Source organism: Lates calcarifer, linkage group LG17, assembly GCF_001640805.2.
Source record: "Lates calcarifer isolate ASB-BC8 linkage group LG17, TLL_Latcal_v3, whole genome shotgun sequence".
Classification (NCBI taxonomy): domain Eukaryota; kingdom Metazoa; phylum Chordata; class Actinopteri; family Centropomidae; genus Lates; species Lates calcarifer.
Window position 1 is genome coordinate 7,603,518 of NC_066849.1, and position 16,627 is coordinate 7,620,144.

Below are 16,627 nucleotides of genomic sequence, written 5' to 3' on the forward strand. Positions count from 1 at the left end.
CCTGACTGCCGCTGGCTTCAAGACAGCGACTGATATGAAGACCTCAAGATATAAAACATTCCACCCCCAGTGTACAGTAGACTGTAGTTACCATTGACTGTAAAATGTGATTCCAATCTGGGAGCAAAAACATGTTGCAGCTTCACATTTAGTTTCCTCAGTGTTCTAACTTGATATCTGAGGTCAGCCTGGACAAAGCATGTCTCTGAAATTCACTATACCACAGGGGTTCATCACAGAGCATGTGTCCTTGTCTGCCTTGGCCTCGAAAACTCACAACGCTGAGATCACTAATGATGGCAGTGCTCCACAAAGGTGTACACACAAGTGTGTGTGTGTGTGTGTGTGTGACTGAGGAAGGGTGTGGGGATACAGGGGCTGTACAGACAGGGTCCTGTCTTTATGGATGTCATATTATGTCCTGAAGCAAAGATCATGTCTTTGGGGCTGTGTTTATGAGCGCATCAAGGCTTCCAGAATGGAGCTGCTGAGTCCCCAGCGCTTCAATAATCATAAATAAGCGGAAGCAGACAGATCCAGCCACAAGCTGATAGCTGTGGCTCGACCCATTTAATGGCCTGAGGGGAGGAAGGGATGGGACGGAGTTCAATATCTGACCAAAGACGGGGACAGCAGCTGGCTGACAGACTTGAGGTAATGGTGGGTCTGATTTCTGATTTGCAGACATGATAGACGTGTTTAGAATGATCACTTCAACATTAATAGTCAATGAGCTGGAATTAGTTGATAATGCTGCTTTTGTTTGCATTTCCAATTGACATCAAGCCAATGCTCATTTCACCAGTCCTTTACTGTGATCTGGTTGCATAATTTCAGGGTAGCCATATGTCCGTAATTTGTTTGTAATATGCTGTCAACAGCATAAATAATATGCCCTGCACCTGCTGCTATATATAGGCAAAATATAGTGTGAAGATATTTTCTAACATCAGTGGTTTGACAGCATGAGAATTTTTTAGTTTTTTAACTCTTCCTTTCTGCTGAGACTAAAGTCTTTTCTCATGTGGTTTTCATTGCCACAAATTCTTTCTTATTCCTGTCATGATTTCTGGATTAAAACATTTGCTTTTTTATGACTATGCAAGTTGCTGATTTGTATCTGCACAAAACCCAATAAGACAGATCACTCTGCATTATGTGATCAATGCACAGTGTTACTCTAAATTATTCTCTCCTTGCTGCCTGCTGAATAGACTGGCCAGTTTTCTACTGCTCCACTGGCTCCCAAAAAGAAGTGCCAGTAAAATAGCGACTGAAGGAAGAGGAATATGGCTTCAGCTCATGCTAAGGACCTTTCTGGGACTCTCTGTCCTCCAAATCCAACTCCTATTATCCAAAAAGCTCATTTTCCTTGGCTCCCAGCAGCTGAAATGTGTGCAGCTAACATCTTGAATCACCGTTTGGGATCTGCTATACATGCAGAAGTTTCCACAGCAACACATTCTTGTTAGATCATCTCATATTTATACTGGAGGGCAGTGAAGTGGGTCTTAAAGGAGGCTGCAAGGGGATTAAAGGGCATGGCTGCCCTTTACATCATTAGCCACAACTTCCTGTTGATGATTTCACAGGGCACTGAGGGAGCATGCCATACACACTCCTGCATACACTTGGAAATGTTCCTACACATGCTGCACCAACACATTAAAGCACATTAATAAACCTCATGAAGGCCAGAACCAAAGACCATCTGAGGACAGAATAACTTGCCTCTCTCCCAGACCTGTTTCACCTGGGGACTATTTATGATAAATATGATTAGCAGGGAGATGTAGAGGTTATTAGGAGCTGCAATGACAAGCAGGGCTTTAAAAACAACAACCTCTGTGAGAGCTACGGTGATGATTTGGTACTTGGAGGATGACAGAAGAGGACACAGTGGAAAGAGAAGTTGTAATCTCTCCATTCCTTGATGGCCAAGGCTCATAAATCTTTAACACTGCAAGAGAAACTGTTTTCTCTCTCTCTGCTCTCCTTCTGGGTAAGACTTGAGGTAGTACTGAAGTGCAAAGTGCACAATGTGTCTCACCTGGTTGAACCTGCGAGTGAAGGCCACCACATTTGGAGCAGAGCTGTGTTTCTCCTTCTTGTTCCAGCCACAGCTTGACAGCTCCTGAAAACATACAAACAATCAAGGAAATTAACTTTATGAACAGAGCCACAGAACTTTCTTGTATATGTCAGCAGTTTACTGAATGTACTTAACAGTCTTGTCAGAGGTCACTCAGTGGGAAGTGGAGAGGAGGTAGTGAGCAGGATATGATAGGAGAGAAAAGCAGATGAGGAGGAAGAGATAGAGAGGGGAGAGAGGCTGAGGGCAGGATCTGGTCAAAGGCTCAGACAGATTAATGAATGACTGCAAAAATGGGTAAAGCAATGCAGGGACACATTCTGCCTCAGTATGAAGCTCTGTACTCATTGCTAATAGCCACTAGACTGCGACAGGTTTTGTGGAAGCAAAACAAAGCTTCCTTAAGCTGTTCATAAACCATGAGACAATAATTTAAAATTCTATTTAAAATCTGAGTTATAAACTTAAATTACTGGTTCATTTATTGAGGAATTAATTAATTATTTAAAGGTATATGTTGAAGTCCCTCTGTGCTCTGTATTAATCTATCATCATGGACATTCAGTGGCCATAGCCATAAAAGCACAGGTGGAACTAATAACATAAATGATAGCTAAATCCCAATTAGTCATGCTAACAAGTCATGTTAATGACCCAGCATGGACATTTTCAGGCCATGAAACACCCACACCTAAATGAAATGCAGACGAGTCACTCTCCACCATGAGGAAGCTCTACTGTGTTTGTGTATGTATTCCTTAAGCCCAGGGGTTGATATGATACATATTTCAGACAGCTGCACAGAGCGGTAACTGCGGTAGCAGTAATACCATGTAAAAGGGAGCAACGCCATATTTAAAGAGAAGAAGACACAAACCGCAAATGAATGTGAATGTAAACAATGCTGATTTCAAAATGTTTTAAAACAGGCTTTGCAAATATTTTACGATGTACGAGATGCATTCATTTGGGCCATGAGAATAAAATTAAGGAGACACACTGCCAGGAAACACACACACTGCATTTTGGTTAAAATGTAAACAATAGAAGTCCTTAGTAATCCACAGCGCAGTACTTTGAATCTACAAAATGTCAAATATTATAACAAATATTCATCAACATCAAGTTACCAGAGACAAAATACTTTTTTTTTCTTCTGCCAACTGTCAAGAAGCTGAAGCTATTCAATTTACAATGACCCAAAGCAGAGAGGCAAATCTTCGTATTTCACAAGTTGTAATTACTGACTTTGATTTATTCTATTTCGTTATTAACTTTAAAATAATTATCGAGTTACTGAAATTGTTATTTGTTAATTTTCTGTCAATAAGCTAATAAATTTCTAATTTCCGCATGTCTCTTAACGCTAATCTCACAAAGTAGCAGCAGCTGTGGAAGCAGCAGCGCTCAAAGTGTTTTCAGTACACTTTATTAAAGGAAGGGCTGTGACTTTGGAACCTGAACACAGAAAATTCCAACAACACACAAATAGTTAGTCAGTCAGTACCAGGCTGGACTCAGTTTGGCCTCAGCCAATGTCCTCAGTGATGAGGTAAAGACAAGAGACCACACAGGCGCTGCAAGGGGAACCCAGGCCCTTCTTTGGCCCCCACAGGCTGTCCGGAGGCCAGGCACACTGACGTAACAGTAGGAAAAATGTTGTGCAAGCTCTCCTCTTAATCCCTGCCTGCCCAGCCGACTTGGGCTACAGTATGAACAGCTGAATCAGGCTGCGGCTCCCCCGCACAATACCCCCCTGTGAGACAGTCTGACCTGTCTGGAAGCAGCAACCTCCACCGAATTGCTCACAACTCCCTGACCTGGACTGCATCAGGATGTCTACTTGCGAAGAGAAGTCACGCTCATTCGGGGGTGAGTCTCTGAGTCCTTAGTCAGCCGGCGAGGGTAAAGAGGCAAAATATCAAATACAGATGTTAAAAGCAGACGTTCATGCGTGGGCGATGCCTCGAGGCCTAGATTGCCTGAGAGAGGATGAGGATATGAGGAGAGGAAAAAGGGGCATAGTGAAAGGATAGTGTTAAGACTATTAAAGAAAACACTGTGGAAGACCCAACAGCATCTTCCCACAAACTTTACAAGCCTGTGTGGAGCCTCCTCAGAGTTGGAGCGTGCTGTCCTCGTCAGCTAAACCAGTGAGTAGGAGACTTCAGCCTGCCTCACCGAGGAGAACTCATTGTTTATTTAAAATCTGTCCTTTTTAAACAATCGCTTCCCTCCCTCCTGCCATCGTGTCAATCATTCTTCTCTCCAACTTTCACACAACTCTGGTGATGATTCTTAAACAAAGACGTTCCGTTGTTACTAGGAGGTGCCTGTGTTTGTGTGTCTCGCTGCTCGAACCACCACCTGACCACCCAGGTAGGCGGTGCACCCGAGGAGAGACACACAGACGCTCCTACCTCCCTCGGTCAACAAGACCACAACATTTTAACAACTGTGACTGGCGCTTCAACAGCGGACCACCTAGGCCTGTCTAATCTAACCATCCATCCATCTGTCCATCTCACTAAGCCTCAAGTTGAAGTTACTTGATTTATTTTGTTCTGAAGCTGTTGTCTAATAACAAGTTGCCTCATGTATTTAAGCAGCAGGCAACTGATCCAAAGCCTGTCCAGAAACTATTGGAATTTTATTTCTTTCATTTTTCTTGTGCCTTTAATTCACACTCAAGCATTACAAACAGCAAGCTACATTAAAAAAAAAAAAAATCAGACAACAGTTGAGTCTTTGGAGACAGGCTTTAGGGAGGCAGCTCTGGTAAGGAGAGGGTTTTAAATGCAGCAGTAAAAGAGCGCAGTTAAAAAAAAAAAAAAAGTGTACTCCCCCAAACCACAGACAGCCTGTCATTTCCACATACTGGTCTGGCTGAGCAGCTTTTTCATTAAAGCACAGTCCTATGGGACTGCTAAAGGCTGGCTTAACATGGGGACTATCAAGGAAAACTGACGTCATCTCTGGTCACAAGATGCAGTCGTCAACAAGTAACAACTAATGGGGTTAAAAAGTGTTCCTATGGATCCAACCAAAGACATAAACAAAGGTCAGAGTCTTAGCCTGACATGAACCACACCAAAAAAATCTCTAAAATAAAACGTGTAGATTGTGCTCTGCTTTACAAATACATTGTACAAAGTACTATGTAAACAGAGGTAAAGGCTGAATAGGACAGCCAGCTGCAGCTAAACCACAAATTGCGATGACCTCATGTGAGATACCACAGCAGTTCCTTTTGTTTTTGTGTACATTATAAATGGAAAACTCTAGTGGTGGGGTCCCAGTGAATATTAAAGACAGGCCAGAGGCCAAGACAGGAAGGACTGATAAAGATGAGGAACAGAGTGGATAGAAGAAGGAAGATGAGGAGGGGGAGGAAGTGAGATTGAAAAAAAGAAGGTTGGCTGCAGGAAGAGAGGAGATGAGGAGATAGATTTGCTGAGGATGACAGGAAGGTAATGGAAAACCTCCACAGTTGCATCTGTTGCTGTTCTGTACTTCAGCTTGTAGTGAGCCACAGGGAACCCTGAACCTAGTGCCAGGTTACGCCACTGGTCTACAGAATTATTCTATTCTGTTTGGATAAAACAGAAACAAACAGAACAAAGGAGAAAAAACAAAGGGAAAGGAAAAATGAAAAAAAAGAAAAGAAGGGCCATAAAACGCATTGTTGTCCCAGTCAGACATCTACACATCTTCTCCCTGTTCGTCATCTCTAAACTATAGACCTGGCAGAGACCTACAAGCAGCTTGTAGCAGCAGCCTCCATTACCTTGCTGTGCACACCATGGAAAGAATTACTTCTCCAGGAGCTCTTTTAGTACATGTACCCTATATGATTCTTATGGTAGGACAGGCCATCTGTCATGGCTTGTAAAACCAGACTGGGCATGTTCCCATATGATTTTAGTGCATTTGCTAAAGATGATATTACTGCTATATAAAAGAAATATTAAACACAATAACTTGTTTTGCCACAACTCCTAAGAGTATTCCGTTGGCACCTTTTTTTGAAAGTGAATCTCAAACTCTGGACCAAATCCTCTTTGACGAGGGAAAGCTTGTCATTGTGGTTTTTCTGTTTCCACTGCCAGAACTTTCTCCACCTTTCACCATGATAAATGTGCACTGACCATCATGCTGACAGGCTGTAGTGTAGGTGGGATTCCCTCATGTGTTTGTTGTGTAGCAATTACTGGCCAATCCCTACAGCAGAAAAACAACATGTGCAGACCACAGGTCCCTGCAGAGAGCTGTATGCAATGTCAGTTACATTTGTGACTGTATGACAAAAAACCTTTTTGAGTAAATGTTGTTGTATCTCACAGTCAATCATGGAAAACATTAAGCCTACAGCCAAGACGGGGGCCTGAGAACGTGAAACGTTACCTGCCTCCTAGTACAAGTCATCATCGCCTCCATGGCTCACATGAGACTTTCAATCTGTTCAGAACATTTCTACGCTGGGTGCTCTGACATGTGAAGAACTGACATACTTCTCAACGGTACGTAAAATGAAATCCGATAGCTATTCCCTGAGAGCTGAAGCAAAATCTTGCCAGCCAAGGCCACTAAATTACTTACTTGGCTGTTGTCATGACTGTGAGTTAAAAACAAAGGCAACCCTCTCCCCCTTCAAGTCCCTTTACATCACTTAATCGGTCTTTCTCTTTCAGCCTCTATGTCATAAACATCCAGCTGTAGATCATCAGCCGCACGTCTGATTATGAAATTACAAATGGCCCACTGGGACTGAAGATGAAGGGAGAAAAAGTCCTTCGTCTTTTATTTCATCACTGTTCCTCTTTACATTTGCCCCTTTTTTTTCATTTACACATCTTTTTACTCTCTCCATGTCTCTTATCAGCTGATCAGTCACAGTGTAATAAACTATCCAGGTCCAGCCCCCTCTTGATAAACAGAACCAGTCAATGCTACAAACCATTAGGAATCACTGCATCGTAAATTTAGATGAGAGAAAAAGATTTTGCTACATGTCCCTTGCATCCTTTTCCCTCCTCCTCTCTATGATCTATCTTGTTATTTTAATGGCATTTCACTTTGCAAAGCAACAGCCAAGAAACACATCAGCGATTCAGCTGAGGGTTGTAGATTAAACATCAGCCTGCTCTGCACTATAGATTATTTCACCATCAAAAATAACTTCTGCTGTTTCCATCAATTGACCTTGCTCAGAACACAAGACTCTGATGATGCTTTGTCAGATTCCTTCATCGTCTTCTTGTTCTCTGTTCACGGGCAAGAATCATGAGTATTGTGCTGACAAGGGTCCATTATATGAAGGAAGTAAATTACAATGATCCTCATGCATGGCAGGGTCTTATGAGCTGTCACTTACGTACCATCAAAAGCAGATGTGTTTAGAATCTGTTTGTCTCTGGAGTCTGCTGTGTCAGTCAGTGGCGAGCGTTCAGCTCTGATCTTCTAAACCTGCCTCCCTTAAGGCCGTTCCAATATTAAAGACTTATTTAGAAATACTGGCCTCTCTAGTTATTATCCATTACTGTTCCCATTTTAGCCTCTTTGCTTCCAAACTCTGGATATATATATAGTGAGAGTGAACCGTGCTTCCTACCCGAAGGGTTTGGCCAGACGTAACACCATCTCCTCACACTGTTTTTGGTGTCTCCATCCCCCAGTTCTCATGTAATTTTTTATTACTATTGTGACAGACAGTTATCTTTTCTTCCTCGTCCAGAGGGTTTGGCTGGACCTTTCAGGCTCCCCTCCATACATCTGCTCCATGTCAGCATTGGAAAACTTGAGTTAGTGAGATCGTCTGTTCTACTGAAATCTTGTCTGGGTCAATTTTTCGGGCTCGTGCCAGAATGTCTGTTTATGCGTAATATACACATGTAAAATGTTGTAAACACGAGCATGCATAATTGTGTCTGGACTCCGAGTCTCTTTCTACCGAGCTCTCCTTCTCACACACTCAATCGCACTCACATTCATATTATATTAGGACAGTTATGATGTGTTTATGGAGAGAGGAAAAATAAAATCTTAAACACAGACACCAACAGGCCAAGTCACAGCTAGTTTATGGTTATTTCAACTATTTCAAGTAGTCAGTTCAGTTATTAAAGAAATTACTGCAGCCTTGGAAGAACAGCAAAAACAGTAACATCAGAGCAGAACATTTAAGTCATGCAGAGGATGATATTAGCTTAAGTAGTCATTTGTCTAAAGGGCAAGTATAGTTTACCTGCAGTAACTATGCTGTAAATGTGCAGTAAAAACAATTTTAATCAGTTTGACCACAGACCAGGAACACTTGGAAGCAACCTGGTGGAAAATTTGATTAGTCTATTGTTTGTTATTGTGCAAAAAGTCAAAATATGTCAACTTGAAACCTATGAGGAACATCTGGACATGGCAGAGTTTAGTAATGCAAGAGACTCTACTGGAGATATATCCACTGGAAGGTTGACTCCCTCACAACTATTTTAACAAATGAGAATTACAAAACATCACGTCATGGAAACTAACACACTCTTCTCCTTCTTTCCACTCTCTCCCTCATCTCAAGAAAATGATATGCCAAGAAAGAAAAATATTTGTTCAATATTAACATGCCTTTTCACCCTAATTACATCCATACTGGTTCCCCATTTATCAGTAAGCCCTGCTTAGGTTTGCTTAGGTTGTGTGTAGATAACACAGCAGCTAAAGGGTGCTTCACAGGCAAGAATGGGCTGCATGTCAGTAAAAACACTATTGCACAACTCAAGGTTTTAACCAAGTTATTTAATATTTTCCTATTCAGACAGTGAACGGAGTGAAACAGCAGGCGTGCACATACACACACACACACACACACACACACACACACACACACACACACACACACACCTGCTTTTCCCATCATGTCCCTGCGAGACTGACAGCAGTGGAAATTCTAGTTGAGTTCAGTTCAGTCATGGCTGTGTAGCTTTTTTTTCATCCAGAGCTGTGAGACAAAAGCACGCTGAGAGAAGGAAAAGCCTCACTAGTGCACTGTCTCTGCCAGGATGCTGCTGGGTCACTTTGCGTACTGTACACTCTGCTCCCTCTCTCGCTCCAGACTGCAGCCTTCATCTCCTTGTCAGCCCTCCCCCTCAATCAGGCCAGTATGAGCACAAAATGCCCCCCTACCCCCACCCCCCTGCTGACTTTCCACTCCATCAGTCTTCATTCCCACCTCTAGTCCCTCCACATGGGACTCTGCAACAAGTGAAACCATATCCCCATCCACCTGACCGTTAAATCTTCACCCTGAGCCATTATTTCCAGATTGCTACATTGGACTGAAATACAGGGACAAATTTCATAAGGCTTGTAAATCCCACTCAGTCGGTCACTCAGTCAAACTAGACTGAACACAGGAGCATGTTTGCATTTATGAAAACTCTCAGTAGCCTCTGTGTGATCTTGGCCCAGTGGAGTTAAGACGATGGGGCTGCAGTCCAGAAGATATCAATGACTTCCCTCTGAGTGAAGAAACAGCAGCACTCCAAAAACAGCCCCTGACGAAAGCTACTGAGGGACTTTGATCATTAGTTTTTCCATTATTGAGACAAAACAAACTATTTACTCGAAAAGGTCAAGCCACACTCGGACATTGTTATCGAAATTAAAATGAACCGTGGGTCTAGGAGTAATATCATGCCAGAGGAGTGTGTCTGTTCTGTTAACTGACATGCAAGTGTTGCACATGTGCACTCCTGCAGAAGGAGGAGTCAGACTGTACCACACCACACTGGGCTGTGGTCTGTATCCTGCTTTTATAAGGCCACAGCGGCCAACCTTAAACACAGGTTATCCATGCCTGCTGCTGTCAGGAAGGGGCCAAACAAGAAAAAGCATGAGATTGAAGCAGTTCTCACTGAGACGACAGACAAGGTGTGCAAGACTGGGTGAGGCTCAAATACCCTTTTTCTGCATAACTGTGATATGTGGCTCTGCGTGGGAGCTCTGATCACAGCTGCTGCTGAGATACCAACTGCATGGTAATTGTGCAGGAGAGAAATGGAGAGGCACAGAGAGAGGAAAACAGTGGATGGATAGAGCAAAATCTTAACTATACAAATATGCAAATATATTGTTTTTCCTTTTGACTCATTTTGCTTATTGATTAAAAGTTTAGTTGCATAATTTGAGATTGGAGGGTTTGTCTTTAGACATGACAATCTAGAAACAGTGACAACAATGTGTTTGAAAGGCATAGGTAACTCAAAAGTCCAACTTGAAAAAAAAAAAAAAAAGACCAAATCAAGCTGTCAACCCCTCTCATCTCTCCACAGATCTGATAGCAGCTCACCTCTGGCTGGATGGCTTTGAACACCGGAGCATCCATGAGTGTAATCTGGCCCTGGAGGAGATGAAACATAACATTTGTTAGACTTGTTATTTTCATAGTAGGCCACAATGAAAAAGGTTGCATTTCCCCAAATCCCACACTCCCAATCATGACCTACATTACTGTGCACTGGACAGGTCATAAATTGCCAAATGTCAATCTAAAATAACAGTCCAACAATTGAAATACAGATTTTGCTAGAGTGGCTGTGTCATCCAAGCAAGTGGGTGTGACAGTGTACAACCCATTATTCTCAGGTCTCTGTCTTTTACTGACAGCATCCTTAAATTCCCTCTTGATATACCAGGGGAGGATGAGACAAAATAAGGTCAAAGAAGGTAAAGAGCGCCATCTTGTGGTCAAACTGGGTACAACAAATATTAAAATCAGTTCACAGACATGATGAATTACTGTAAGTTAATTTATTTGAATTGTTGTAAGATAACCTCAGCAACTTTATTCCATCACAACAAAGTGACCCACATTCAGCAGCAACGTGTTGTTCACAGTCACCATGGAGAGTTTGTGCAGAGGCAGTCACAGGAACTCTATGAGAGCCTGCTTGGCACTGCCCAACGTCATCAATTATTACTGCTCCAAACTCTGACCCCATTTCCTCTTTCATCATCCCATCTCCTCCTGTCTCAAGTTAGCACATCACATTTGTGCTAACTGAACATTTCATTTTTAAACACATGCAGGTTAATCAGACAAGGGCAGACAAGATATACAAAAAAGTAAACACATAAACTTACTGCATATTCTTCAGGAGTGACCTTCAGCACATCGAATACAACAGCATCAAAACTCTTCTTCAGCTCAGAGGAACCCTTATCACTGAGAGATTCTGAGCTGCTGCTCTTCTGAAGGAGGACAAACACACACAAGGTTGCATTATAAGGTAACATTTGAGAAGAGCTATCAGGGAAACAAGAATAATGGCTGCCTTGTTAAGAACAAGGCTATGATATAGATAGGAGATGTGAGATATGAAAGGGCTGAGAGGGTTAACCAACTAATATGGTGTTGACTTAATATTTCATTCAGGATAAACACTTCTCTACATCTCGCCACCTAATAATCACACACTAAAGCTTTCTGTGTTGAGAGGCGCTACAGGAATGCAAAAGTACTTCTTGTGCATTCGTCTAGCATCTTTCAACACTGTCCACGGAGGTCTAGCGAGGGCGCGGCCTCACCTCAGAGACTGTTGCAGCAGTGGTGGTGATGCTTGATTGGCCATTAGGGAGGTCCATCATTCCCACACCATCTAGCTCTAGCGCAAGAGACCATTCATCATCCTCAGCTGCAGCAAAGTCCGCCCGGCCCCCTGGTCACACACAAACACACAGACACACAAAATATGGACAGTGAGTAAATTTTGCACCATATCTTGACCATTATTACCCACATTCCTAGCAGACTTATCACTCAGCCTGCAGCAGCAGCACCACCTACTGGTTGGTAACCTGATTTAGGTATTCTCAGGTTCACTTTATCATTATAGGCACCTGACTTGACAACTAAACTAAATTCATCCTCAGGAAATCAGTTACGGTTGAACTGGAGATGGTGGTCAAAGTGTTGACAGGTTCAGCTATTGTCCCAGCAGGCCTGTGCACGCCATATGGACACACACTTTCACAGCCTGTCATTTACTACACATGAGAGAGGACAGGACAGACGGAGCTTAGGCAGAGTATTAAGAAGAGATCTTCTGTGAAAGGTGTTTGGAGAATCTAGCCGTCTGTTAGAGCCACAACACTAAACAGCTTACACCTAGAGTATGACCTGCTGCCACTCAATGACTGGACTTAACTACAAAACACAGGAAGATTTTTTTAAAGTTTCTTTGTCAACAAAGACAGAATACGTAAACCTGAACTCTCCAGCACACTGGATTCTGTCACTAGAATTGTGAGTAATCAGAGGACTAGAGTTTATTCACATGTGTTTTTCTCAAAACATGAGTACCAAGTATTTCATTCAATGAATATCTTAATGCCAAATATCTGAGGACACATGTCATATTAACGTCTACTACTGATGAGCAAGGCTACTGAGTGTAACAGGTTAATATATACACATGAATGTGATACAGAACACAACCCAACCACAGCCCCGACCTTCTCTTACCAAATTTCAAACTGTATCTAGAAAATGTATGTTACTCCATATCCAAAAACGATTAAATCAATTCTCCACACTGTCACTGTTTGTGGTGAATCAAATAATTAATAGACTCTTTCAGCATGAGCAACAATTACTGAAACTTGCACAAGCCGCATTTTCATTGTCTTCATTAAATGACTGTAAACAATCTCAGCACTTCTGCCTATGATGTGCTCTTCATTCAGTATCACTGATAGTACTCACAGTCATGAATACACACAGATCTATTTTAATATCCAAATCTGAACCTACACATGATTATGTTGATGGAAACACAACAAAAGATTATTCTAAATGCTTAATGAGCTTATGTATCATGAATGTAACAGAGACACAGTGTTGAGTTCGTGTACAGACAGTCTAAAGTGATTTCTTATTATTAGGATGATGTTTTAATATTCCACAGTATTCTTCTCTGCCCAAGACTGAAAACACCTCAGAGACTATTCTTTGCCAAAAGCACACTGAGAGACAGTAATGAAAAATAAGGAGCCGCTCAGAATACTGAAGGCTAGCAAAGGCATCCCTTGTGTACTTGACAATGCAGGCCTGTGTCTGTGTGTCTGTGTGTGTGTGTGTGTGTGGTGTGTGTGGTGTGTGTGTGTGTGTGTGGTGTGTGTGTGTGTGTGTGTGTGTTTTTGGCTGGCTCAAGGCTCAAGCTTAAATGGCCTGTGCTTTAAAAACCATTAGCTGCCTGCCACAGTTGCATTCTGCTCAGCCAAGAACAAACAGCACTACATCATGTCAACTCCCCTCACATTGTTTGACAGCAGTGTATAATTGCACAGGAAGCAACAGCCAATCTGTATTTACAAGTCTAAGTCTGTCCTGTTGTTTATAAAGTCATACATCTGTAATTACCTTTTTTCCTGGTCTAATACCTATGTATGTCTTGTCCTTTAGTATGAGGTGCCCCTGAACAATTATGTAAAATATCACTTGGGTTTTTGTTATTGTTAGGACACGCTAAGCCACAGCCCTGGGTCTTTAAAAGTTAGAGCAGATGCAGTAGTAAATGTGAACATAACACACTTAAGTGTTCCACATAACCAGTGATCATCTCTCAAATAAACTCTCTAAATACATCTCCCGCTCAAAACATCATCTGTGACTAAACTGTAAAACCAGAGTTACCTGGTTGTTGAGTTAATACAATTAGACAGTTAAGCAATGTACAGTCATGTCTGCTCCCACAACTGTGATGTGTCCAACTGTAATCAAACGCTAATGGGATTAAAAACCTGTTGGCCTACAACCCTGCAGGCACACTGGTACAGAGCTGTCACCACACCTCCAAAAACAAGCTGTCCCTGCAAAAACAAGGCCGTACTTACCAGTCGTGTGTCAGATGGGCATAGTGCTGGAAGTGAGGTTAGCCTGTTGTTCTGTATTGCCGTCGTTGTCTACTGAGTCCTGTCTTTCTGTGAGGCTGTAGCCTGCTGTCTGTGCGAGAGTGAAAAGAACAAAAAGAGAAAGAGACTGAGAAGAGGAAGGCAGCATGATTCTTCTGAACATGAGGAAAACCCACGCAGCCATCAGTAACAAACACAGCCAAAAAAATCCAATCGCTGATCTGATTTGTGTAAGTGCTTAACAAACGAGCAGCCACTGCAACAAATACTAATGGACACTAACCATTAGCCCAGGGAAATACAGAGGAAGTTTGACAGAAATAGAAAACTTCCTCCTCACACATGTTGCACTGACAATTGTATCATTGTATTGCATTATAAAACTCAATATTATAGAATTACATGGTCTTATTGCTCAGCTGAATCCAAACACATAGCAATTATAATATAATTCTATCATATGTGCAGATGTGCCAATTGGTATCCATCTGACACTGACCTTGTTAAGCAGATCAGGTATCAGCCATGACATGACCAAGCCACAGTTTCTTTTCATTAGCAGTATAAATTTCAGTGTTTCCTCTATCATTTACATTTATTTACTCACAGCTGCTGACCCAGTTTAAAGCTCCACAGCATTTCTTGGCCATGTTACCTTATTTGGGAAAAAGAGAGCACTGATACTGGATGGGTACTCAGTATTGGCAGATATCCCAAGTCGATGTGTTGGAGCTGGTGTCTGAAGAAGAAAACGATGGATTGGTACAGCCCTAATTAAATGTCTGTATCGCACCTGAAATAAATCTAAGAGCTGTACCTTTCAAACTTTATGTAATGCACTACCATCTCAATTTTAAACAACCTTACTTGCACTGTCAACAAGAAAAGGTGCAACAGGACAGCAGTGTGCTGGTTTTTGTGTTTAACACTAATGCAAAACACTTTTAATCTCATTTATTAGTTCAGTCGTAGGAAGTAATGAGTCACTCAAGATTTGACAGTGCATGATTCAAATATTCTCCAGACGGTTTGCTGCCAACCTCATGCGTCAGGCATAAATCTTATCTTGCTCTGTGCCTCCACACTTCAAACATGACATTACATGACTAACATTAGCCAGTAGGTGTCTCACTACTCTAAGAGATAAAGCCAGTGTGTTGGACTGTGTGGGACCCAGATAGGCTGTGGACTAATGTTGCATGCTGGCAGACAGTGGTTGGCCTTTAGCCATTGGGTAGGGGCTAAGATCTTCTCATCTCCTCCAAGTTGTTATCAAGCTGGATGAGGGTACAAAGCTCATCAGCAGAACAAAGAGCAGATTAAGATTTCCACCGACCAACGTTAACTTTAAACCATTGCTGACATAAGTCTATACAGTCTCCCAGAGACCACATCTGATCTGAGTAAACACCATCCCAGAGTTTCAGTTTAGTGTCACAACAGTCCCAATGAGGTACACGCTTCTGTAAATACAAATAACATCTCTCTGTGCACAACCTTAACAGTGACAATGCTCACATCTATTGTCTGTGTGTCATTGTCACATGTTGTGAGTGTTGATCTGCCTATATGCTAAGCAGTGTAAACAACCCCTGGCAACAGCGAGTTTCTGCTTGTCTGCTGTCAGTGAGTTTGCTCTGTGTCTGAGTTTCCTTGTTAGTCATGATCCTGACCATCCAGGACTAGTTTACATCTTACTTTACAGCTCCTTACGACGCCCACACCTCCAGCCATGCTACTTTAAAAACATCCTCCCTATCCAGTCCTAACTAGTCAGAGTCCCCATCCTCTGCTCTTGGTTACACTCACACACCTCTGACAGTGAGCTGAGCTCAAATGTGTTGTGTTTAGTGACATAATTCCACATGGTTGAGTCATCATGCTTTGCTTCCTGAGGTTCAAGTCGTAGGAGCGTTAAGCTGTAGCGAGAAGCGATAAGGTATAGGTGTGTATTTGGGAATGCTGGGAATGTGAGGATGGGCTGACAATGTCTCAGCTTCACAAGGATAATAATTCAGGAAGACATGACAAGGATTAGAGGAGGAAGCAGAGGATAACAGAGGAGGAGTGACAGAAAATGGAAGGAGTCGTGTTGGAGCTTGTAGCAGAGGATGTGTCGCTGTTAATCTAAATGTGAGTCATTACACAGCATGGCAGGTGCAGTTGAATTAGGCCTCTCTGAATCGGCTGCCTCTCCCTCCCTCTCTCTATCCGAGCCTCCAGACTGCTTTTTGACATTCACATGCTGCAGCTCAAACACAAAGGCACTGGGAGCCTAACAGGCCTCGTTACTCAAGGGCACAATGCGTACTAGCAAGTGTTTCTGTGTGTCGTCATGCACATGCCGGCATATTTGCGCATGTGACAACACATTCTACATCCTGCACTGACCCTTTACATTCCTGTCTCTGGTGGCCCTGAAAACAGGTCTCCACCACCTCCATTTGGCATGTCCTCTGGCTTCCTTACGCTGCTCATCTCCTGTCCTTTTCCTCTTCACCTCAACCTCATTTTAAAGCAGTATCAGTCTGTCTGGATTCATACAATAACAATAAGGATATTTCCCATCGGGTAAATAAATCAAAGCACATGCGCTGCATACATGACAGTGTTTGTGGAAGTGAAGAGCCGCGA

The 16,627-nt window shown here is 42.4% G+C and overlaps 1 protein-coding gene across 2 annotated transcripts in view; it reads right to left on the bottom strand.

Moving 5' to 3' along the window:
• ralgps2 (Ral GEF with PH domain and SH3 binding motif 2) overlaps positions 1 to 16,627 on the bottom strand; it is a 68,936-nt gene that overhangs the window by 35,550 nt on the left and 16,759 nt on the right. For both annotated transcript variants that reach the window (XM_018670229.2, XM_018670231.2), the window contains exons 2-6: positions 13,976 to 14,084; positions 11,669 to 11,799; positions 11,225 to 11,332; positions 10,431 to 10,481; positions 2,051 to 2,134 (exon numbers count right to left, since the gene is read on the bottom strand). In XM_018670229.2, the coding sequence (XP_018525745.1) occupies positions 2,051 to 2,134; positions 10,431 to 10,481; positions 11,225 to 11,332; positions 11,669 to 11,728 (303 nt within the window). In that variant the 5' untranslated portion in view covers positions 11,729 to 11,799; positions 13,976 to 14,084. The remainder of the gene's footprint in view (positions 1 to 2,050; positions 2,135 to 10,430; positions 10,482 to 11,224; positions 11,333 to 11,668; positions 11,800 to 13,975; positions 14,085 to 16,627) is intronic.